Source organism: Mus caroli, unplaced genomic scaffold (assembly GCF_978045245.1).
Source record: "Mus caroli unplaced genomic scaffold, Mus_caroli_1 scaffold_18, whole genome shotgun sequence".
Taxonomy (NCBI): domain Eukaryota; kingdom Metazoa; phylum Chordata; class Mammalia; order Rodentia; family Muridae; genus Mus; species Mus caroli.
In genome coordinates, this window is record NW_028227273.1 from 88,322,197 (window position 1) to 88,346,063 (window position 23,867).

Sequence of the window (23,867 nt, forward strand, 5' to 3'; positions counted from 1 at the left end):
CCTAGGGTCACTTGCAGAAGCCAGAGTTGGGTCATAGTAGGCTATACATAGCCAGGGACCTCCAAGCTGGCACGTTCTCTCTGCCCATCCCCCCTTCTAAGGTCTAGTTCCACATGGAAGTTGGCTGTTTCTCTTTCCCTCCTTCAGACCCAAGGCTTCCCTAGTCTCCACAAGACACTTCCAAGCAGTGGGGAAGGGTAGGGAAATGACAAAGTACATGCTTTGATGTGTGCAGCCAGCTGTCTGGCAACGGAAAGGCCCAGGGTGGCAATGGATTTATTTCACATATCTGCTTATCTGGCATCCAGGGGAACAAAGGTCCAGTGGCTGGGAAAGAAGAACTGGGGTGTGGCAGGTTTAAAAAATAAAAACCCACAGTAAAACAGAGTCCATTGGCGGCCTGGTGACTGTGTTCAGTGGAGACCCACAAGAGCACTGACACATTAGCCTTTAGTAGATGCATTAAGGACAGGTCCCCACCATTTTAGCACCCAAGCAGGTGCTTGCTGCTCTTGCAGCATCCCGGGTCCTACTCACCTACGCAGTTATCACACAGGCTGCAGTGGGAGGCTCGAGGGGGGCGGAAAATCTTGCAGGTAAAACAGTACTTTAGTTTCACGGTCTGGCCATTGATGACGACTTCTTTGGTTCTGGGAGGCGGGCGATACCCCCCTGAACTGGTGCCGTTGGCTATATCTGCCGGAAGAAGGAAACACAGCACACACGTTCAGAACGCTACGTCAGCTCTGTGGTCCCTGTCTCCTGATCCAGGGGCCAGGTCTAGTTGTGGTCAGTTCCTAGGGCAGCAGCCACCACATTTGACGGCTCTGGGTTAGCACGTGCAAAGGTTGCTTCATGGAGAGTCCAGCTGAGCCTGTTCCTGCTGGTGCTCTGCTCCAAGGCTGAAACGGGGTATGGCCCAGCTACTTGAGAGATGATCTACACTGGGCTATACCCACACCCTCCTCTGCAGGGCATATATAGGGGACAAGCCTTAGGGCTACTTGGTAAGAGGTACACAGTGACTGAAAGAGGTGGGGTGGGGCTCCCCCTGATCTAGCTACCAGTTCACTAAACTTGGGTCAAAACCCTAGAATGGTATTGGTTTTGTTACAGCAGCAGTCTTGTCCCAATTAACTCAATGATCTCTTTCACTTTCCTCCTTGAACTGAGTTCTTAAAGCTAGCAGCGGCATCTCCCGGCTTTACCCACTGGCCTCAAACATAGCAGTATAGGAAGGCAGGAAGGAAGAACCACTTTACAAACAACCCCAACACCCCTTCATGATAAAAGTCTTGGAAAGATCAGGAATTCAAGGCCCATACCTAAACATATTAAAAGCAATATACAGCCAACCAGTAGCCAACATCAAACTAAATGGTGAGAAGCTGGAAGCAATCCCACTAAAATCAGGGACTAGACAAGGCTGCCCTCTTTCTCCCTACCTATTCAACATACTACTTGAAGTCCTAGCCAGAGTAATTCAACAACAAAAGGAAATCAAGGGGATACAAATTGGAAAGGAAGAAGTCAAAATATCACTTTTTGCAGATGATATGATAGTATATAAAAGTGACCCTAAAAATTCCACCAGAGAACTCATAAACCTGATAAACAGCTTCAGTGAAGTAGCTGGATATAAAAATAACTCAAACAAATCAATGGCCTTTCTCTACACAAAGGATAAACAGGCTGAGAAAGAAATTAGGGAAACAACACCCTTCACAATAGTCACAAATAATATAAAATACCTTGGTGTGACTCTAACTAAAGAAGTGAAAGATCTGCATGATAAGAACTTCAAGTCTCTGAAGAAAGAAATCAAAGAAGGTCTCAGAAGATGGAGAGATCTCCCATGCTCATGGATTGGCAGGATCAATATAGTAAAAATGGCTATCTTGCCAAAAGCAATCTACAGATTCAATGCAATCCCCATCAAAATTCCAACTCAATTCTTCAACGAATTAGAAAGGGCAATTTGCAAATTCATCTGGAATAACAAAAAATCTAGGATAGCAAAAACTCTTTTCAAGGATAAAAGAACCTCTGGTGGAATCACCATGCCTGACCTAAAGCTGTACTACAGAGCAATTGTGATAAAAACTGCATGGTACTGGTATAACGACAGACAAGTAGACCAATGGAACAGAATTGAAGACCCAGAAATGAACCCACACACCTATGGTCACTTGATCTTCGACAAGGGAGCAAACACCATCCAGTGGAAAAAAAAGACAGCATTTTCAACAAATGGTGCTGGCACAACTGGCAGTTATCATGTAGAAGAATGCAAATTGATACATTCCTATCTCCTTGTACTAAGGTCAAATCTAAGTGGATCAAGGAACTCCCCATAAAACCAGAAACACTGAAACTTATAGAGGGGAAAGTAGGGGAAAGCCTTGAAGATATGGGCACAGGGGAAAAATTCCTGAATAGAACAGCAATGGCTTGTGCTGTAAGATAGAGAATCGATAAATGGGACCTCATAAAATTGCAAAGCTTCTGTAAGGCAAAAGACACCGCCAATAGGACAAAAAGGCCACCAACAGATTGGGAAAGGATCTTTCCCTATTCTAAATCAGATAGGGGACTAATATCCAATATATATAAAGAACTCAAGAAGGTGGACTCCAGAAAATCAAATAACCCCATTAAAAAATGGGGCTCAGAGCTAAACAAAGAATTCTCACCTGAGGAATACCGAATGGCTGAGAAACACCTGAAAAAATGTTCAGCATCCTTAATCATCAGGGAAATGCAAATCAAAACAACCCTGAGATTCCACCTCACACCAGTCAGAATGGCTAAGATCAAAAATTCAGGTGACAGCAGATGCTGGCGAGGATGTGGAGAAAGAGGAACACTCCTCCATTGTTGGTGGGATTGCAAGCTTGTACAACCACTCTGGAAGTCAGTCTGGCAGTTCCTCAGAAAATTGGACATAGTACTCCTGGAAGATCCCGCAATACCTCTCCTGGGCATATATCCAGAAGATGTTCCAACTGGTAAGAAGGACACATGCTCCACTATGTTCATAGCAGCCTTATTTATAATAGCCAGAAGCTGGAAAGAACCCAGATGCCCCTCAACAGAGGAATGGATACAGAAATTATGGTACATTTACACAATGGAGTACTACTCAGCTATTAAAAAGAATGAATTTATGAAATTCCTAGGCAAATGGATGGACCTGGAGAGCATCATCCTGAGTGAGGTAACCCAATCACAAAAGAACTCACATGATATGTACTCACTGATAAGTGGATATTAGCCCAGAAACTTAGGATACCCAAGATACAAGATACAATTTGCAAAACACATGAATCTCAAGAAGAACGAAGACCCAAGTGTGGACACTTTGCCCCTTCACCCATGGAAGGAAAAAAACCCCAAAACAGGTATTTTCTTGAACAATTAATATATATATATATATATATATATATATCAAATTACATCTGTGTTTTGTTTAGAATTTTTTTATTATTTTTAGAGCCTGTTTTAAAATGTTAAAGAAAATACAAATATTTTTTTCTTTCAAAAATGTATACTTATTTATGTGTGGGGAAGGAGGAGCATAATCTGTGTGTGTGTGTGTGTGTATGTGTGTGCACATGTATGTGTGTATGTATATGTATGTGTGTATGTGTGTGCACATGTATGTGTGTATGTATATGTGTGTGTATGTGTGTGCACATGTATGTGTGTATGTATATGTGTGTATGTGTGTGCACATGTATGTGTGTATGTATATGTATGTGTGTATGTGTGTGCACATGTATGTGTGTATGTATATGTGTGTGTATGTGTGTGCACATGTATGTGTGTATGTATATGTGTGTGTGTATGTGTGTGCACATGTATGTGTGTATGTATATGTATGTGTGTATGTGTGTGCACATGTATGTGTGTATGTATATGTATGTGTGTATGTGTGTGCACATGTATGTGTGTATGTATATGTGTGTGTGTGTGTGCACATGTATGTGTGTATGTATATGTGTGTGTATGTGTGTGCACATATATGTGTGTATGTATATGTATGTGTGTATGTGTGCATGCATGTGTGTATATATGTGTATGTATGTATGAATGTATGTATGTGTTTATCTGTGAATATAAGTGTGTGTATGTGTGTAGGTGTGTGTGTATGTATACACAAGCTAAGCAAGTCAGTTCCTTTTTTTGATTTTTTGATTATATATTTTCTTTATTTACATTTCAAATGTTATCCCATTTCCTAGTTTCCCCTCTGAAAATCCCCTATCCTGTCCCCCTTCTCCCTGTTCCCCAGCCCACCCACTCCCGTATTCTGGCCCTGGCATTCCCCTACACTGGGGCATAGAGCCTTCACAGGACCAAGGGCCTCTCCTCCCATTGATGACCATTGATGGCCATTCTCTGCTAGATATTCAGCTTGCTTTCTACTGTGTGGGTTACAGGGTTAGAACTCAGGTGTTCAGATATGGTGGCAAGCACCTTTATCCATATAGCTGGCCCCTAAGTCTATTTTTTTTAAAAGATTCTATATCTCACAGCCTGGTTCTTCTCCCTGGTCTCCCATGAGAGTAAGTAGGCAACTGGTTACATCCCCACCCCTGCACACACTGACTCTCGATCTGATGTGCACAACAATTGAGACCCCTGTTCTAGAGGAAGGTATGGCTTCCAGCTTTGCTCACACGCTGGTTCCCCACAGCCATTCTAAGGCTTGGGGCAGGCAGCTGTAATGTGACCATCCAGTGTCAAAGAGAAGAGCAAGAACCCTGTAAGGGCTTTTGCTAAGACTCTGGAGTGGTTCCAGGGATCTTCGGAGCTGGCAAATTGAAGGTAGGTGCTCTGTTAACTCTCACCCACTACCACACACGACACACTTCTGCAGACTCCCAACATGGCAGGCATTAGTGACGTCATCAACACAGACCCTCCAAACAACCGAGGTAGAAGTTATCTGGAGAGCTCTGAAACAAAGGGTGTCCTTGTCTTAGCCTCAGAATTCTGATCTCACTGGGGTGGGCAGAGTGAGGCTTGGTGATTTAAAAGGCTCAGATACTCCAATTGGTGGCCAAGGCTGGAACCACTACTGTGGGGTGAGGTCTACACAGCATCTATTTTATACAACAGCTCATCAGAGACCAGACCTCTTGCTTAAAACCATAAGTAGCCATGGAGCCAACTCTAGGGGCCATGGCTACTTAACCTGGATACTTTTTTTGGTATCTTTTCCCAAAATGGCATCCAGGTGATCTCCCCACCAAGTGATGCTAAGGCCAGCAGCATCTAGTGTGCCTGCTGGGAAGGGAGGTGTGAGAACTGGATGAGGTGGCCTCCCTAAGCACCAGGCTGGAAAGGACAGACTCAGAGCACATCAATGACAAGGGAAGATCTCTGTGAACACCGGCTGGGTGGCCTTGAGGCCTAAAATAATAACTCGGGAGCTTTACATCATCTGTGATATGAACTAGGTATACTTAGCACTACCAAACAGGGGTTTAAAACACCAAAAGATCAGTTATAAAGAAGAAAATCAAATACCTGTGTTAATTGCATCTGAAAGCGTTGGAGCTGAACTCCCATGGCTAATACTTGGAAATGCCAGAGCAGGCAGCACCAGCACCTTGGACAAAGCCTACCTTTGCATAGCAAGGGTCTGACAGAGTGAGCTCATGGGCACTCCTCACAACAGACCCTATTGATCTTATAGCTCCAAAGCGCTTCTTTAGGAAAGATTAAGTTTTCAGGACACAGAGTGAGCCGAAAACTAGGATCTAACAGACAGAGCAAACTGTAGCTGAAGAAGTTAGCCCCAACCCCCAAAACTCTTGAATGAGATAATTGGAAAGTTAATATTAAAAACAAAAGTTGAGGAGACCAGATTCAGGACCCATGTCTGCCATTAACTGACGGGACAATCAGAGATAAAAAGAAAAACAAACAACAACAACAAAATAATGGGACAGCCGGGTGTGGTGGCGCACACCTTTAATCCCAGCACTTGGGAGGCAGAGGCAGGTGGATTTCTGAGTTCGAGGCCAGCCTGGTCTACAGCGTGAGTTCCAGGACAGCCAGAGCTATACAGAGAAACCCTGTCTCAAAAACAAAACAAAACAAAACAAAATAATGGGACAATATTCACAAAGGGCTGCCCCTGCTGCACAGGTGCTGGGTGGTTCCCAGGCAGCTTAGGACATCTGTGGCTGCCTGCCCAGCCATTGACCTTCCTGTCTAGCCCTCCTGTGCCTCTGGACCAGAGTCACTCATTGCCTTTGCATCAGCTTCGTTCATTCCCCCAACAACCCTCAGGCAGCCTTCAAAATGTCCACAGAGTCCTCGGAGCTCCCACTTCCTATAGCAGTTAAACATGGAGCCTGTATCCCCAAACCTTGCAGCAGCCCTGTGCTCTCAGGAGAATCCAGCTGCTGTACGTCTGGGGGATCTACACAGTGGTCTCTGCACTGGGGCATGGGGCTGGGGTGGATAAAGGCCCAGTTCAGGCTTCTCTTCTGATAGTAGAGCCAGCGAGTAGCGGCGCTCTTTTGCACCCATGGGCTCACATTGTGTTTAATTCATCAATTTATTCTGTCAACTGGGCTCTGCTGCACCTCTACTGAGTGGCGGCCTCAGTACCTGGGGCTTCAAATACTACCCTAAAGGCAAAAGTTTTTCTTCAATGTTCAGACTGAAGCTGGTGGCTGGTCACAAAGCCTGGCACCCGTTGAGCTCCTCAATGCCTGCAACCCCAGGTATGTGGCATAAAGGGTATAGCTGAATGTTCTGGTCTAATCCCCAATTATTCTGTGTGGGACTTTGTGTATATGTGTGCACTCACACAACAATTGTGCCTCTGTTTCATAGAGTGTCTCTTTGTGGTTTAAATACAGCTCTTGAGAAAGAATAATCAAGTCTACAATAGCTAATGGTTGAAGAACACTAGAATTTTCGGGGAGAGGGTAAAATTGGTTAGCTTGGGAATTACTATTTCCCAAGGGTATTTTGCACAAGTATTCTGAAGGAAAACACAAAAGCCTGAAATGGCTTTTACATTCATAAAGCTCCCTGCTGATAATGGTTGGGAGTTGTTGGCAGAGAGGTGCAAATGATAATGTATACTTGCTTGGTTATGTCTGGCACCAACCTTGCAATCAGAGAACTAAGGGCCGGAGGGGACAGGAAGGAGTGGTTGGCTTCATGTGCTCTGGAATGGGAGACCAGCAGTGATGGAGGCATCTCAAGGAAAGAGAAATCTTGGGCTAGCCAGAGACTTCTGGTAACTGTTCCTCAATATATGGCGGCTTTTTCAAGGCCTTTCTTTCTCTGGGAAGCCATTAGTTTCTTTTGAGAGACCAGGGTGCTTATATCACAAAGCTGATTTTCACTCTAAACTGCTACTACAAATAACTAAGACTGCTTTCTTAAAACACGAGAGAGAAAAAAATGTCACCTTTGAAGATGTGGATTAAGATTCTCCTTCCAGCTGAAGGCTTTATCTGGAATGGCAGTCCCTTGTGTACTGGGGTTTCACAGACCATTAACCAGATGACAGGGCATCTGCCAAAGTGGTGGGAACCTCTGCTAACAGGAGTTTAGTCAGCGTGAAGATAGGGCAGGGGGCAGATGTAACTTCATACTCTGGTCCACAAGACTCTACTGCAGTCTTGGAGTATGGTTGTTCACTGCTACACACACAGTCATGGATTTAACAAATATAAATATCTACCAGATGTCCGCTAGAGGCCCAAAGTCTTCCAAGTGTTATGAATGCAGGACAGGAGAAATCCTTTGTACTTTGTGGCACAGGCTCTAGGGAGAGCTGATAAATTCAGTGAACAGAATTCTGCTAATTCAAATGCACAAACAAATTGTACTACAGACTAGACCTCACACTTGGCTGGTGGCTGGGATCACTTTCATCTGGGGGTGATTCTATCCACAGGGGAAATGTGAAAATGTCTGCAAACATTTCTTTATTTGTCACAAGTGGGAGGGAATACTCCTGGCACCTGGCGTGGAGGCCAGGCATTCTGGCAAACATCCCATAATGCACAGGCCAACCCTTTACAAAGAGGAATTTTACAGCCCATACATGAATAGTATTTTGCTGGAGAAGCCACTCAAAGTGTGGTCCCTGAACCAGCAGTCTCGGAGCCATCAAGAAGCTTGGTTGAAATGAACCAGTTTGGTGCTGCCCCCACTCTGAGCCCCCTTGTCCAGAATCTGCATTGTCAAAGATCCCCAGGTGATCTGGGCTCCTGTGGAAGCGTGGAAATGATTGCTGATGCTATGGCACTCCTCAGTAAGTAGGCTAGACTTGCTGGACACTCCTCAGTAAGTAGGCTAGACTTGCTGGACACTCCTCAGTAAGTAGGCTAGACTTGCTGGCAGGTCAGATGATATGTTAACTACGCTTGGTGAGGTTCCAGTATCTTCCTTAGGTACTCAGACAAATACCGTGCCTGCAAACTTATTTATCTGGAAGTAATAGAGAGAAAGGATGGGAGAGAGAGAGAGAGAGAGAGAGAGAGAGAGAGAGAGAGAGAGCGCCTACTCTTCAACATACTCATCTTACATAGAAGCTAAGAACAGTATTTTTATAGATGCTCTCAGCTCACACTTACAGTTGACAAAGCTGGGGTCCTAAGAACTAAGCCCTAATTCTTAGTCGTGCCAGCTGGAGACCCTAGTGGTTATCTAAGAATGAAGGGAACAGAGAGGTAGCCACGTCACTTGCAAAGAGTAGATACAATACGGTTAGTTATAGAAAGTTACCCCCCGCCCCCCAAAAGAGCCAAGCCTGGTTTTCAAACATTTTTAATCTGGGATATTTTCAGAGGAAAATTTTTACAAATCACCTCAATATATCTATTATAGTCAGGAGCAAAGCACTTGGTTGGCTGAGATGGGGCCAAATTGTTAGTCCTTTGTATTTTCCTCCTGGGGACACAATTTGAAAAATACCATAAAAGACAAGAGCTGTGGTCTCAATTAGATACCAAGAGGAATCTTGTACATGTATATATGCCCTCGTGAAGGTAATGAGATGGCTGTATGTGTTAGGGTGGGAAATACCAGTGTTCACAATTAATTCAGTGACTTTAAAACCCAAATATTTCTATAAATAATACTTGAAGTGTAAAAGTGACTTGTATTTCCCAGATTAATTGCCATCTTGGAGGCTTCCTGCTGAGCAGGCTCACCCTTTCTAGCTCTTTCTAAACTCTGGCTGGCTGGTTTGACTAAGCTGTTCTGGTCCAAACTCATCTCCACGCTGACCGATTCAAACTGTTTTTTCTCAGCTGCTACTGAATTGCTCTGCTTAGCAAAACTGCCTCTGGATTCCGTGAATGGAAACTGTACTGACCTGAACTGAACTCCTCTTAACTGGACTGCTCTGCACCCAGATGAACTGTCCGAGCATCTCTCTCCCTCACTGCTCTTGGAAGCAGCCTCTCTTTCCTGTCCTTTCTAGTGAGAGCAGGGTGTGTCCTCTCTCCGACTCATTCTTCCAAATCTCTTTCTAGCTCATCACTTTGTCTGCCCCTCAGTTAGACATCACTGACATCACTTTCAAACATGGCAAACTAACTTCGCCTTCATTGTTCAGGATTAAAGGTGTGCACTAAGGGAGTGTCTGTACTCCAGCCAGCCAGAGGCGTATCATTCCTACCAGATCACACAGACCTGGAAGATTTTTGGATGTGATCTCTTTCCAGAGCAACCATGCTGCTGACTTAAAATTCCTCTATGGGAAACACATGTTTCAGAAAACTGAAACAGCCGGGCATAGTGGCACATGCCTTTAATCCCAGCACTTGGGAGGCAGAGGCAGGCAGATTTCTGAGTTTGAGGCCAGCCTGGTCTACAGAGTGAGTTCCAGGACAGCCAGGGGTACACAGAGAAACCCTGTCTCAAAAAACAAAAATCAAAACAAAACAAAACAAAAAAACCAGAAAACTGAAACAGAGAATGCTGTCACTGTTTGGAAAGAATTAGGAAGTGTGGCCCTATTGAAGGAGGTATGTCACTGGGAGCAGGCTTTGAGGTTTCAAAAGTCCATACCATTCCCAGTTAGCTCTCTCTGCTTCTTGGTTGTGTCTCAGAATATAAGTTTTCAGTGCTGCTCTAACACCATACCTGCCTGCTTGATGCTCTCTGCTATAATAGTCATGGATTCACCCTCTGGAACTGTTAGCCCAAAAACTTCTTTCTTCTATAAGTTGTCATGGTCATGATATTTATCACAGCATAGAAAAGTTACCAAGGTACTTAAGATAATTTGGATTCCCATGTTCAGCCATGTCATGGAAAGGTGATATAAGGCCTACATCTATCAAAGGCTCCTCTCTTTGAGAGTACTCAGATCCCAGGGGACATATTATATATTATATATTATATTATATATTATATGTTATATATTATATGTTATATATTATATTATATATTATATATTATATATATGTATATAATCATTAACTAGTGCAACTTAAGATGGAGGAAAAAGAAAGCGCTTAGTCACCATGATGTCTTAGTTTAATTAACCAAGCTAATCCAACCTATGCTCATAACAAATGAAAATTAATGATGATCTTATTTTGGGGGCACTCTTTTCCAGCTGGATTCAAAGCCTTGTCCTTGAGTATAAAAGCAAGAAAAGTGCCTTTGTCCTTGCAGAGTTTAAGTCTCTTCTAATGTTGTCAGACTTCCCTGCACACTTACACACAGAACTGCTGTGCTGTGTAAATGAAAGTCAGTTCTTCTGAAGGCCAAAGTTCTGCATATCTGCATGTGTTTGTACTCTGTGGGGCACAGATTTTGTTCTGTCAGAGACGAAAGGCTACTGTAAGCCGATAGGGATCAGCCTGGCTTGCCAGTGTGTGCAAGATAAGCAGAGGAGAACAAAGGGAATGGTGGGCACTGGACAGCACTCTGTCGCAGGTCATGCTTCCATGTCACCACCAGGAAATCTGACAGGCTTCTACCGAAGCTCAAGGGGCATCCATAAGAGGGCCTCGGTGAGGACCTGGATGTGAGGGCTGGCTTCTATCTCACTTGGAACACACTATAAGATTCTATCTGCATCCCTGAAAGGGATCTAAGGGTGTCAGCAGCACAGAAGCAGGGGCTGTTATTTATAAACATGCAGTTCTTTAAAGAATAAAAAAATGTCCACTGGGGGAAGGGGTCCTACTCTTTTTTGCTTCTCATTAGGATGAGTAAAAATCCTCAATGGGATTACTACTATAAGCCTCCCCCCTCTTTCTCTCTGTTCCATGTACAGTAGAATCTTCTAGGAACAAATGCATTACAAATAATAACAGGTAGGACCCATATGAAGCAAACTATAAAAAAATATGGAGTCTCTGAGGAGATTTTGACACCCCCTGCCCCAGGGGCACGCAGTGGCATGGAGGGAGATGCAGTTTGAATCGCACCTACTCTACCCAGATGGCTTTGGGCTTTCATTTCCGTGCCCATGAGCTCTACAGATGATTCAAGAAACCTTGACAGACTTAATAAGATAAAACCGTATTTCACCTGAAAAAAAAATGGCTGAGGATATTTGCAAACAGAAATAATAAGGGGTAATAAGAGGCCCAGGGATAAACGGAACAGTGAAACAAAGAACCGGTGCTTACTAAATAGACACAAATTCTCTCAAGATGTATTACCCGATAAACAGAACTCAAATTAGCAAAGAAATACAGATAGCTTTGTGATAAACAACTTAAGAGGAAGAAATAATCTAAAACCAGAGCCATTTCTCTTAGATATATAGCAAAAATTCAAATATAAAAAACCCCAAAAACCCATAATTAAAAAAGTACAGATTTGAGGTCATTTAAAAAAATGCTTTATTATGTTTATTTATCTATATGAGTGCGTGTGCACATATGCACACATGTATACCAGCATGGAGGCCTGAGGACAACCTCCTAGGATTAGCCTTTTCCCTATCCCTAGTGGGCCCCAGAGATTGAACTCAGACCACCAGCATCAGCGGCAAGTGAGCCATCTTACTGGCCCTGGTATTAAGCATATATAGCAAGACGGCCTGCATAAAGAACACATAGACACTTTCTCACATAAAATTGAAAAATTATATGTCAAACTCCCATAAAGTGCAAATTATGAAGTAGAAAATTAATTTTTGCATGCATCACGAAACCCTGAAAAAATGCTTGCCAATAGGTAAAAAAGACAAATATTCTAAGAGGAATGTGTGTGTGTGTTGTATCTGTGTGTGTGTGTGTAACTGTATAGGCAACTCACACAAAGGAGGTGAGAAGAACCCAGGAGTTTACTTTCAAAAAGGTTTGTGAGTCTTGATCAACTCACTGAAACAAGTGTATTCTAAGATTCATTTCTCAGTGATGTTAAGAGCAGAAATACAAGTTTTTATGCTTTTGGTAGAGATATAAACAAGCATAACCTTTGTAGGGGGCAAGGAAGTCCTGTCCATCAAAACTTTAAAGACAAAGCTCTGGGCATGGAGAGATGGCCCAGTGATGAAGGGCACTTGCTACTTGGCAAGTTCTCAGCACCCACCCTGTGGCTCACAAGCATCTGTAACTCCAGTTACAAGGGATCCACCACCCTCTTCTGGCCTCTGTGGGCATCACACACATGCGGTACCTGTATATACATGCATTCAGGCTAAACGCTCCCACATAAAATAACAACAAATCTGTAACTATATAAATCACTTGGCCCAGGAATAGCACAATAGGTGTTTATTATATATTTGGTGTAAGGGAAATGTCATGAACACTGAAGACAACATGGCCACTTATTATTAAAACCTGGGAACAGCTGCAGAGTTAACCTGAGGGCAGATAAACTATGATTTGATCATACACTGAACTATGATAAACCCAGTAAAGATGAGGTAGGAGGGTGAACAGCCTATTAGGGGAAAATCGCTTTCAAAATAGTAATATACAATGTTTTTCGGAGAAAAACCAGGATGTGTCAAGACGTTAACTGCAGATACCTTTGACTTAGGACTTAAAGCACTATTAGGTTAAAAATCTATTTTAATTTTCTTTATACTTTTCAAGTTTTCATAAGCAAAATCTATTGCTTCATAGTGAGAAAAAATGTTATTTTTTGAAACTGAGTTTTAGTTGGGGCATAAAACGTTCACAGGAGACTGAGGTTGTTTGAATGCCCTGACAGTCACAAATGTAGGTGGTGTGGAAAGGCCTCTGCTGTTTGGAGGAAATTAATTACAAGTTCAGAGATTTCATTGATCATTTCTGGAAGCTGTCCTCTGTGCCTTCCTAGAAGACTATGTGTAAGACATTATTCAGAGACTCACATCATTCTTGAAGTCCAGAGGAGGAGGTTCCTTCAGCCATGGCTGGGCCACTCCAAGATCTTGGGCTCTCAAGCTGTCTCCTAGGCACACAGCAATGTATAATGTGTGGGGCTAAGTCAGAATCCCAGGTCCTTTAACATACATCAACCCTGCAGAACATTACCTCTAAGAAAATCACCTTATGCTACTGGAATTAATTCTTTGATCTGCAGAGATATTATGTCGACATTGCACAGGGAGAAACCAAGGAGGGGTAGGAGGGGCACTTCACTGAGAGTCAAGACACAGAGCCATGTTGTCTGAGATCGGTACCCACTGTGTGACAGAGCCTCTCTGGCTGTGCAAAGGTAAAGGAGAAGGTGCTTATCTTTGGGTGTAGAATTCTATACCAGACTTTCCTGCTACCCAGTCTTCTGACTCCACTGTCCATGGCTTTGCTTTGGACTCTAACATTTGTGTGTTTCACTCTGGACACTACTGAGTGACTGGCCTGTGTTCTCTGTTGTGGGTTGGATGAGTCTATGTGTTAAAGGCCAGGTTCCCAGGGTGCCCTCTTGGGAGGTGCTGTGAATCCTTAGACGAAGGGAGCTATGGCCGGTCTGTAGGTCATTGATGGCCTGTCCCTTGCTATGGTTTAAATGTAAAATGTCCTCCTTGGGCTCCTGGGTTTGAATGCTTGGTCCCCAGCTGGTGGCAGTACATGGAAGAAAGTAGGTCTCGGGGGTGTGGCCTTGAGGTTTTACAGCTCAGATCTACTTCCTGTCTCCTCTCTGCTTCTTGACACAGAGGCCACATGACTAGCCAGTTTCTTGCTCCCACTGCTGTGGTGGAATGTGTCCCCTCAAACTCTAACTTAACAGGGATTGTGGGACACTGGCTTCCTAGCCCTCCTTTGCAACATGAACAGTTTGTTCCGACACATGCTCCCTGAGATGCCATCAAGGGCCTTACCAGGGGCCCAGAACAGTGGTTCCACCCACTGGGACTTCCAGAGTGGATCGGTGAACCAAAATGAAACGTTTCTTTAATAAGTTAGTTATCTTGTGTATTTAACTATAGTTATGAAAAATTACTTCTTATATGGTGTTTTTTTATTCTCATAAACAGATGTCAACATGTAAAAGGACCAAGTAGATAAGTAACCAACATGCCCAGACCCAACATACTTAGCCTAGATCCAATCCCACAGTGGGCCAATACTCTCAATTTAACACCTTTGTTCTAATGTGATAATGAGAAAAGCCAAATAGTCTTGCTTTCCTAATCTCCAAAGACAGCCTGGAAGAACTTATCAGTAGATTACTGCCATTTCACCCCACACCTCATAAACACTTTGCTGACCCATGGCACCTTCCAATGCCACCACTAAGACCCCGAATAAAAATGAGACAAAATTCAGATGCATATAAATATGATTTTATGAATGGCAACAAATTGGTGCTTGTAGGTTCTCTAATAAGGTATCCTATCCACATGGTGAAATGACATTGTAAGAGCTGAGAGAATCAGGTTGATTGGTTTATTATCAAGTTTCTGTGGTTATTAGGATATGTGTGTGTGTGTGTGTGTGTGTGTGTGTGTGTGTGTGCGCGAATTACTGAAGTTTCAATGTTTCAGCATTGATTTTCAGAGACAGCCAATCACTGTAAATATCTGTCATGTTTGATAGAAAACGGAGAGAAATGGGTTTATAGTTCTTGCAATTGGTTGAAATGGCTACCAGCTCCTACATATCAGGGACTGATAAAATATACAGGAAAACAGCTAAGCTAGAGACTGATATTTGCAGTTGGGTGGAATACATTTTTGTATTATGATATGCCCTCAAGCCTACAGCAGCCAGAAAGTGGAATGTGGTACCTTGTGAGACTGACTCCTCTTGTGAAAGACCCTTACCCACATGTGCTCAGAGGTGTAGCATGGTGATCCCAGCAGCTGTTGGTCTTACCCTGGCCTCTAATCGCACCCCAGGCATGAACAACGAGCCAGTGCGGCGCTTCAGTCCAGCCACATGGAGTCTAGTGAAGTTTCTGTTTCTGTTTTCTCTTTGAAGCATCAAAGTTTGTCCTGTTCCTTCGTGACAAAGGCCCTAGGTCTCATGTCATAGATGGGCTGCGGAGCTCTGGGTATCAGTCCTCAGCTGCCAGGTCTGACTGAGGCTCACTCCTCACATGAGACACCTGCCAACTGTGCCTCCTGGTTTTCTGTGGACAGCCCTTTGAGTTGAGAGACTGAAATATTTTGTTAGGTATTTCACAAACATCTGTGTTTCTCACTGTCTCTGCAAACTTTCAGATACTAAGAAAAGCCAGTTTCTGGGACTCTGGGAAGGCAATATATATAGGTGTTTAGCTTTCCAGCTAAACTCAGTCCCTCACAGCCAAACACAGGATCTCTGACTGAGTCAGCTGTGTTTGCATCTGCCATGACAACCCTCAGGCAGCTACACTGTCAGGTGTGTTGCCAGGTTTATGTGATGTTAGGATGCCGGGTCTCACATTTCAATGTTAAGGCATGATCTGGCTTGGAGGCACCCCCATATGCTGATTTGGGGAAACTCATTTACTGAGGATGTGCATCGTAAGAGATGAAGTGTGTACGGTATGTCACTTTTTGTCACTGTGGCCAGAATACCTGACACAAACAACTTAAGGGAAATATCTGTTATTGGGTTCATGGTCACGGAGGGCTCATTCCCAGTTGCCTTGCCTGGCCTCCTGTGCTTGGGCAGAACATCACAGTGGCAGGAACATGTGACCGAGTCACTTCTTGGTGGACAGGAGGAGACTCGGAAGTCTGAGTTCAGAGTGAACTCAGGGGGCTTTCTCATACTAATTGAGGGTTTGTGAGTTCCTAAGAATCACAGTTTGTTTGTTTTTTAAATTTTCCAACAAAAAAGGCAGAGAGATGGGGACCACAGGGAGAGGGATAAGGCACATCCCCCCCCCCCCGACCCGTACACTTCCTCAGTGTTATGTCTCCCAACTTAGCTCCACCTCCTACTTATTTGACCTCCCAATGATGTTCCCCTACTAAAGAACTTATAAAAGATGAATCCATCGATTGGGTCAATTCCTCAGCATCTAATTTTCTCCAGAGCCACAATCACAGACGCACCCAGAGGTGTGCACACTAATTCCATAGATATTTCTTAATCTACTCAACATGCCAATCAAAAGTAAGTCATCAAACTCGGGTTAAAGAAAAAAAGAGAAAGTAGCGTGGGAAATGCTTGGCCGCCTTAGGGATGGGGATCTTCACCCCAGCCCAGGCCCTGGCACTTCACAGCTGCTCACAGGTGATTGACAAAACTCTGAACAGCCTCTGGCTCTTCTTGCTGCATCCAGATATGGCACTTCCCTCCCCTACTCTGCTATGAATGAACAAGAGTGAATATCAGTCTCAGGGGCAGCTCCAGGACTCACACATGCTTGGAGGTATCTCCCATAAAGGAAAACCTGTGACTAGTTCCAGTGAACAAAGCCATGGTCCAAACCTGAGCTCCATGAACCCCTCCTGCAGGGTGTAGCTAAGTGCTGGCCACATCTCAATTTCCCATTCCCAGTGGGCTCTGATTCTTAGAAAGACAGGCATCTGTGTTCAGTTTTCTCATTCCTTATGCTCTATTGTGTTTGCAAACAGACACAGTGGCCATCACAGTGGCTCACAACGTCCATATGTCCTGCTTGCAGTAGCCCTTGGCTATTTTCACAGTTTTTTCCCATTAGTGCCTCCTTAACCCTAACCCTAACTCCCAGAATGCCTGTGAGAGTCAAGTAGGAGACTCACTGTATCTCAGTGTCCTGGAGGGAAGGCATCCTTTTGAGCGAAACTGGAACTTACCCCATCTAGGAACACAGTGAGCAATGAGTTTTAAACAGCTATCTACTCAACCTTCTGCAATCGCATTGATTGGTTTGTCTACTGATCAGAAACAGAAGGAACACAGGAACAACTGAAATCACTCACCAGACAGTTAATCAGTTAAGAAAAGAAAAGAAAAGAAAAGAAAAGAAAAGAAAAGAAAAGAAAAGAAAAGAAAAGAAAAGAAAAGAAAAGAAAAGAGAAAGACACCTCCTGTAGTTTTGATCATTTCCCTAGGCTTCTGGATGTTATCATCTTAAGATCACAATGCAGACACGATTTTGTATTTTGTATTTGCATGTGCTATCAAAATTATACCCAGAAAACATTTATAAGCTGTTGATCTTTTTTGTTTTCAACACTGGAGACTGAGCCCAGAGCATGCCGGGCAAGCGTTCCACCACTGAGCCATTTTGTTAGCATAGCCAAACCGTGTAGTTAGTGTAGTGAGATATTTAGTAACGGTTGTCACAGAGTTCTGCCACATTGTAATGACCCATTTTCCCATTGCTACGCATTTAAGCGGCTTCTAATTCTTAGTTATTGGGTGGGGGTGGGGGGTGTTTCAGTTTGGCTTCCTTGAAGCCCTGGAAACATCTGCTTCCAGTTTCTTTCTTTCCCAGATGACCTCCCCTCTTTCTGTCATTTCCATTTCTCACGTTCGATCCGACGCCCACTGACATGGAAAGACAGCTCCTGACTCTTCCACTGTGAGTCCCGGCTCCCCCAGGACTTTTCTTTTTGACTCTTTCCTGGACAGCAAATTTATAACTGTTATAATTCCAGATAACATCGTGGTGCCAGGGCTTTTAAAAAGGGGGAAATGGAACAATGAGGAAGTACCCATGAAACATGCCCTGCAATTCTTCTGAGAAGGTGCCCAAGGTGCCATATTGGCTTAGCTTTCCCCCGTGGGCATGGGGCAGGCTCTCTGCACTAACGCAGACATTAAATGGTGGGTAACACAGCTCTAAGTTCAGTGGCTAATTACACTGAGGTTTGCAGTGTACTTTCTGTGAAACAGAGCTATCTCAGAGAAGACAGCATCAGAGGGCCAGGTGGTTTGCCTGTTGCTCTGCCCAGACATTCTCAGAAGACATCCAGGAAGTGAGGGCCAGGGCTGACACCCACTGTCATGAGACCATGTTGCCACTGGTGGCCAACTGCATCCTCATGAATTACCTCTTCTATCTTCTTCTGCAGTTACTATTGGACTGACTGTAAGTTCTGACACAAACGTGGAGTCATAAAATATTGATGAGAGAAAACCTGACAGCCATTAATCACCAGAGAGAACTTTTAACGTTTGTACTGGCTGGTTTTGGGTGTCAACTTGACACAGGCTGGAGTTTCACAGAGAAAGGAGCTTCAGTTGAGGAAGTGCCTCCATGAGATCCAGCTGTAAGGCATTTTCTCAGTTGGTGATCAAGTGGGAAGGCCCAGTGAGGGTGGTGCCATCCCTGGGCTGGTAGTCTTGGTTCTATAAGAGAGCAGGCTGAGCAAGCCAAGGGAAGCAAGCCAGTAAGGAACATCCTTCCACAGCCTCTGCATCAGCTCCTGCTTCCTGACCTGCTTGAGTTTCAGTCCTGACTTCCTTGGTGATGAACAGCAGTATGGAAGTGTAAGCTGAATAAACCCTTTCCTCTCCAACTTGCTTCTTGGTCATGATGTCTGTGCAGGAATAGAAACCCTGACTAAGATAATGCTGTTTATTAAGGAGGGGCTGTATCCAGAAGCCTGGAGACGCCTCTGTCGTCATCTGAGGCTCTGTTTGAGCTGGGATGGTTCTACAGTAGTATTTGATTTAGACAGGGCTCCCGCCATCCGTACCGGGAGGTAGTGGGAAGTTCAGGTACCAGAGACCAGTTAACACAGCCAGGCCTGCAGGCCATGGTTCCAGGGGTTTTCTGCCCTCTGTCCCTCCATTTAGGCTAGGTCAGCTTTCTGCACTGAACAATCTTCTCTGTGTCTCTCTGTACCTGTCTCTCTGGCTCTCTCTTTCTCTCCCTCCAACCCCCTTTTGTGTGTGCATGTACGTACTGTGGAGGGGCCGGAAGGCAACCTTGAGTATCTTTTCTTCAGGAGTCGCCTTGTTTTGAGAGACAAGCTCTCTCACTGGGGCTTGTGGCTGGTCAGCCAGCAACCCCAGCAATCTGCCAGCTTGCATCTCCTCTGTGGGACAATCACAGGCACGTGGGCCCATGTCTGACTCTTTGTGGATTTAACTCAGTTTCTCATGTTTTCAAGCCAAGCACTTTACTGATCCGAGCTCCTGAATTTTCTCATATTCCTTTTGACCCTCAAAATCAACCCAGTGATTTTTTTTTTGCAAAATATCATCTCAATTTTTCTTTTTCTTTTAGTCATGACACCCTGCAGCCAGCCTGTGTACTTGCTGCTGAGCACAAAGATGGACTTGAAGGGTCTGAGCCCAGAATCCCAAACATAAGGGAAAAAACCCCAAAAAACCCAAACGTCAGTTCTGAGTTGTTTTTGTTTTTGTTGTTGTTGTTGTGGTTGTTTCTTTCTTTCTTTTTTTAATGGCTGTAACCAAACCCAATACTTCCGGATTGGTGGTCTGTTGCCTTTCTTCTATTAGAAATTCCTCCTCCCCACAGTCTTGGATGCCATTTCTGTTTGTTTTCATCCAGATTCAGGAATGGCTGGATGTAAATCTTTTGGATTGGTTGCTGTTGTCAATAAACGGCCCATCGGTGGCCTCCCTCAGTGATACATGCCTGTTAAATAGTTTCTCTCTTGTAATGAAGCCTGGCTGAGGTGGGAAGAAGGCTGAGGTAGGAAATAGCATCTTGTTCAGATGACCTCCGTCTGGGGCACGTGACTACCCACCCGCAAGTTCAGAGTAACAGCCAATATTTCTTCTGGAGTCTCAGACAAAGGGCTCACTTAGATCGTCACTGTCCACTGAGGTGGCTTCTGGCTACACGCAGCTCTTGAGCACTGAATGTTGGCTGTTTGAACTAAAGTGCCTTGTCACGTGTAAGATTCATCCAAGATCTCCCAAATTTGGCACAAAAGAGAACGTAAAGCATTTCAACAATATAAATATTGATTAAAACTGATTGATAAATATTGATAAAAACTGATTAAATGTTACATGAGAGGGTTAGGTTATTTACATGAGAACACACTGAGTCGATGGACTAAGTAAAACATTTTACTAAGACTGAATTCACCTCTTTCTGCTATGATCAAGTTGCTGCTACAAAATTTAGTGTTCCATGTATGGCTAGCATTCATAGGTCAATTGTATGACTAGCACTACCAGGCAATCAGAAGCATTAATTGGAAATTTACAAAGATCAATATTTATGCATTATTGAGTAGGCTTTTAGGGAAAGGTGGTGCTAACTGTTGCCAGCACTGTAGGGTCTGCATAGCAGGAAGCCCTACAGTGCTACTTGGTTCTTTTCTGTTTGCCTTCAGAGCCCAGGGCCAGATCTCCCACACTTACTGATCTCTGCAGTGTGGGAACGGCCTTAGGAAGACTGCAGCCATGAACCACACACCCATAGGAAGAATGCAGCAAACCCCTCACACACCATATCGAGGATATTTCTAGAACTAAATTTGCATATGAGAAAAGTGATGTTCCACCCCTAAAATAGCATTTAGCTTCTCTCTCATTCTAAACACGAACACCAATCACTTTGGACATATCCAATTCCCCAGCCCTGTTGAGTGTATGCAAATCCTTTCCAGCCCTGCCCTCCCAATGTCTGTATGTCTACAGGCATCTGTACAGAATGAGTCTTTAGAAATGAGCGGCCTCATGTGGGCACAAATCAGATGTCCTCTGCTTCCCATAAGAACAGACAATTCTGCTAGCCTTGACAGCACACGGCGCTCTAGAGCCGTTGACTAACCCTTTTCCCAACTTGCCAGGACTCTGCTGGGGTCTCCTGTCTGCTTGGTTTGCCTCCAGTCTGTCCTTTTCCTGCTGAATGGATCATACCTTAGAAATCTTCCTCTACTGATACAGATTGGGACCAGAAGCAGCACCAGGCTGGTCCCTGGGGTATAATCTGGCTCTCTTAGTCTCGTGATATGATAGTGTCTTCTAAGAAGACATTCAAGCAGTGCCTGACACACAGCATGCGATACATATATGTTGCCCATTTCCTTTCTTTCCTTGTACTGCCTTCTTGACTACTGATACCTGCCCTGAGTGACTACATCCTGTTACCCACTCCTCAGATTCATTCATTATTGCCTCTCCCTGGGGACACCTCCAGAGTATCTACCATCCTCGGCATTTTCACATTCTGAAGTAACAGCTCACCCTTCCCCTCTATCTCCTGGGGCAATGCATGGCCTTCCTGCCACCCCATATCTAGCTCCACTTTGTTCTTCCCAGATATCTCCCTGTGTAATGTTTCTTGGTCCTCTTTTAGTCTCACGCTTTTCAGCCCTCATCAACACATATAACATTGCTACCAAGGTCCTCCAACCCCCAGGGTGCTTTCCCCATTAAACAACATTGTAAGATGATTTTTTTGGTCAAATTTCTAGGACTGGCCTCCCCACGAAGAATTACTTGGCAATGGTGTAGAAGCTGCAAGCAGTCCTTGTTGGCACCCCCCAATGTGTGTGTGTATGGATGGGTGTATATGTTTATGCATGTGTGTGTGTGTATACATGTGTATGCATATGTGTGTTCTTACACGTTTATGTGTACAAAGGGTGTGGGACCAGAGAGTGATACTGAGTATGTGTGAGGACAGGGTCTCTTGATGAACCTTGAGTTCACTATGGACTAGGCTGGCTGTCAGCATGCCCCAGGGATAGCCCTGTCTCCACCTTCCTAGCCCTGAGGTTATAAGAAGGCACTACTGTGCCAGGCATTTTAGATGGCTAGGGATCGAACCCAAGTGCTCAGGCTGGTGAGGTCCGCACTTGGGTCAACTGAGCCACACGCTCTCCCCAGGAACACTTCCCACATTTATTTTAAGGCTATATATGCTTCCTTGCCTATGCAACTCTCCCATCCCCCATGTGAATGAGGGTTCTGTCTGTGTGTATATTTGCATATCACATATATGGTAAAAGCCCAGATGAGGGAGTCAGAACTCCAGGCACTAAAGTAGACAGTTGTGACCCACCATGTCAGCGCTAGGAATCGAACCCAGGTCCTCTGGAAGAGCCTCAAATGTCCTTAACTTATGAGGCATCTTTCCAGTCCTTATTCTTTTATTTGCCTAAGATAGGGCCAAGCATAAACTGGTGAACTGGTGGTAACTAGCAGGACCATATTCATTAAACATCATGAGGTTATTTTTTTAATGCCACATAAGTGAAAAGCATTTTGTATTCGTTCTGAAGTCTCCTTATGGTTCTTAAGAGTGTTCAGGCACAGGGCAGATGGCATTATTGCAAGAGGGACAGGGGATCGATCAGAGGACCTCCTGCTCACATCTAGCCATGATTACATATACAGGTCATGTAGCCACCCAACCTAGTCTCTTTCCTTTTCTATGAACTCAACCTTTCTATTGGCAATCACAGTGTCATTACCAGAGAAGGCACCCAAAACTTGTTATGCGCTGGTAAAAGAAAACGAGTCTTCTCTTTCTTTCTTTCTTTCTTTCTTTCTTTTTTAAATAGAAGGAGAGAGGTACATCCATTGTCTGCACTTGGTTTTGAGTTGTTTAAGGCTTAGGTACAGTGGCTTTGGAGAGTCAGTCCTGTGACTGCCACCTGCCCAGTGAGAGGGCTCTCTTAAAACAATGATGACCCAAGAAATGAAAGAAAGCCACTGTGCTCAGCTGCTGGTAGCCTTACAAGGCAGGGGCCCTGTTGTACTTGTAGCTCAGACAAAAGAGTGTGGATAGAACACAGGGAACTAGGCCCATAACTGACATTGATCACAGAGGGGTTGGTGAGGTCACGACCCGCACGGCTGGTCCTTGAGGCAGAGATGGGGCCACCTGGCTCATCCCTCTAAGTTTCTCAAGGACTTTCGTATTGGTTTGCTACACCTGTATCTTATAAAACAGGCCCTGGGGAGGTGAGCTGCCTATTCAAAGGGACCCTTTGTGTGTGACTCTTGTGGTTGTTAATTCTACAGGGCAGCTTGGCTGTCTGCAGGCTTGTAGATTTCTTCAAAAGAAGACCCCGAAAGAGACCACATCAGTATGGAGGTTCTGGAAGTGTTGGCCTCCAGAGATGGGATTTGTTAGAAAGGCAGACTGCTCCCTAACCCAGCACCTCCCCTCTTCACACACACATGTAGAGCCCAGAAGACAACCTGGGCCATCATTTCTCAGATGCTAATCACTTCATATTTCTATAGAAGGTCTTCAATTTACCAAGCAGGTTGGGCAGGTGGGCCAGTGAGCCCTAAGGAGTCATCTGTCTGAGTTTTCTCAGTTCTGGGATTTCAAGCGTGTATCAGCAGCCCAAGCTTGGAAAAAAAAAAAAAGTGTAAGTGTATGCATGTGTGTGTGTGTCACATGCAGGAAGTACCTGTGGAGGCCAGAAGAAGGTGATCAGATCTCCCAGAACTGGAGTTACAGAGGCTACTGTGTTCTGGGTATGGAACCTAGGTCTCTTGCAAAAGTAGCCAGTCATTCCTAACTGCTGAGCCATCTTTTCCAGCCCCAGATGCCCAGCTTTTTATTCACGAGTACTAGGGATTAAACTCGGGTGCTCAGGCCTGCAAGTCAAG

At 44.4% G+C, this 23,867-nt stretch overlaps 1 protein-coding gene across 2 annotated transcripts in view; it reads right to left on the bottom strand.

Annotated features, from left to right (window-relative positions):
- The window catches only part of Zdhhc14 (zDHHC palmitoyltransferase 14), a 262,492-nt gene that overhangs the window by 68,882 nt on the left and 169,743 nt on the right, over positions 1-23,867 (bottom strand). For both annotated transcript variants that reach the window (XM_021186298.3, XM_021186296.2), the window contains exon 3: positions 538-696. In XM_021186298.3, the coding sequence (XP_021041957.1) occupies positions 538-696 (159 nt within the window). The remainder of the gene's footprint in view (positions 1-537; positions 697-23,867) is intronic.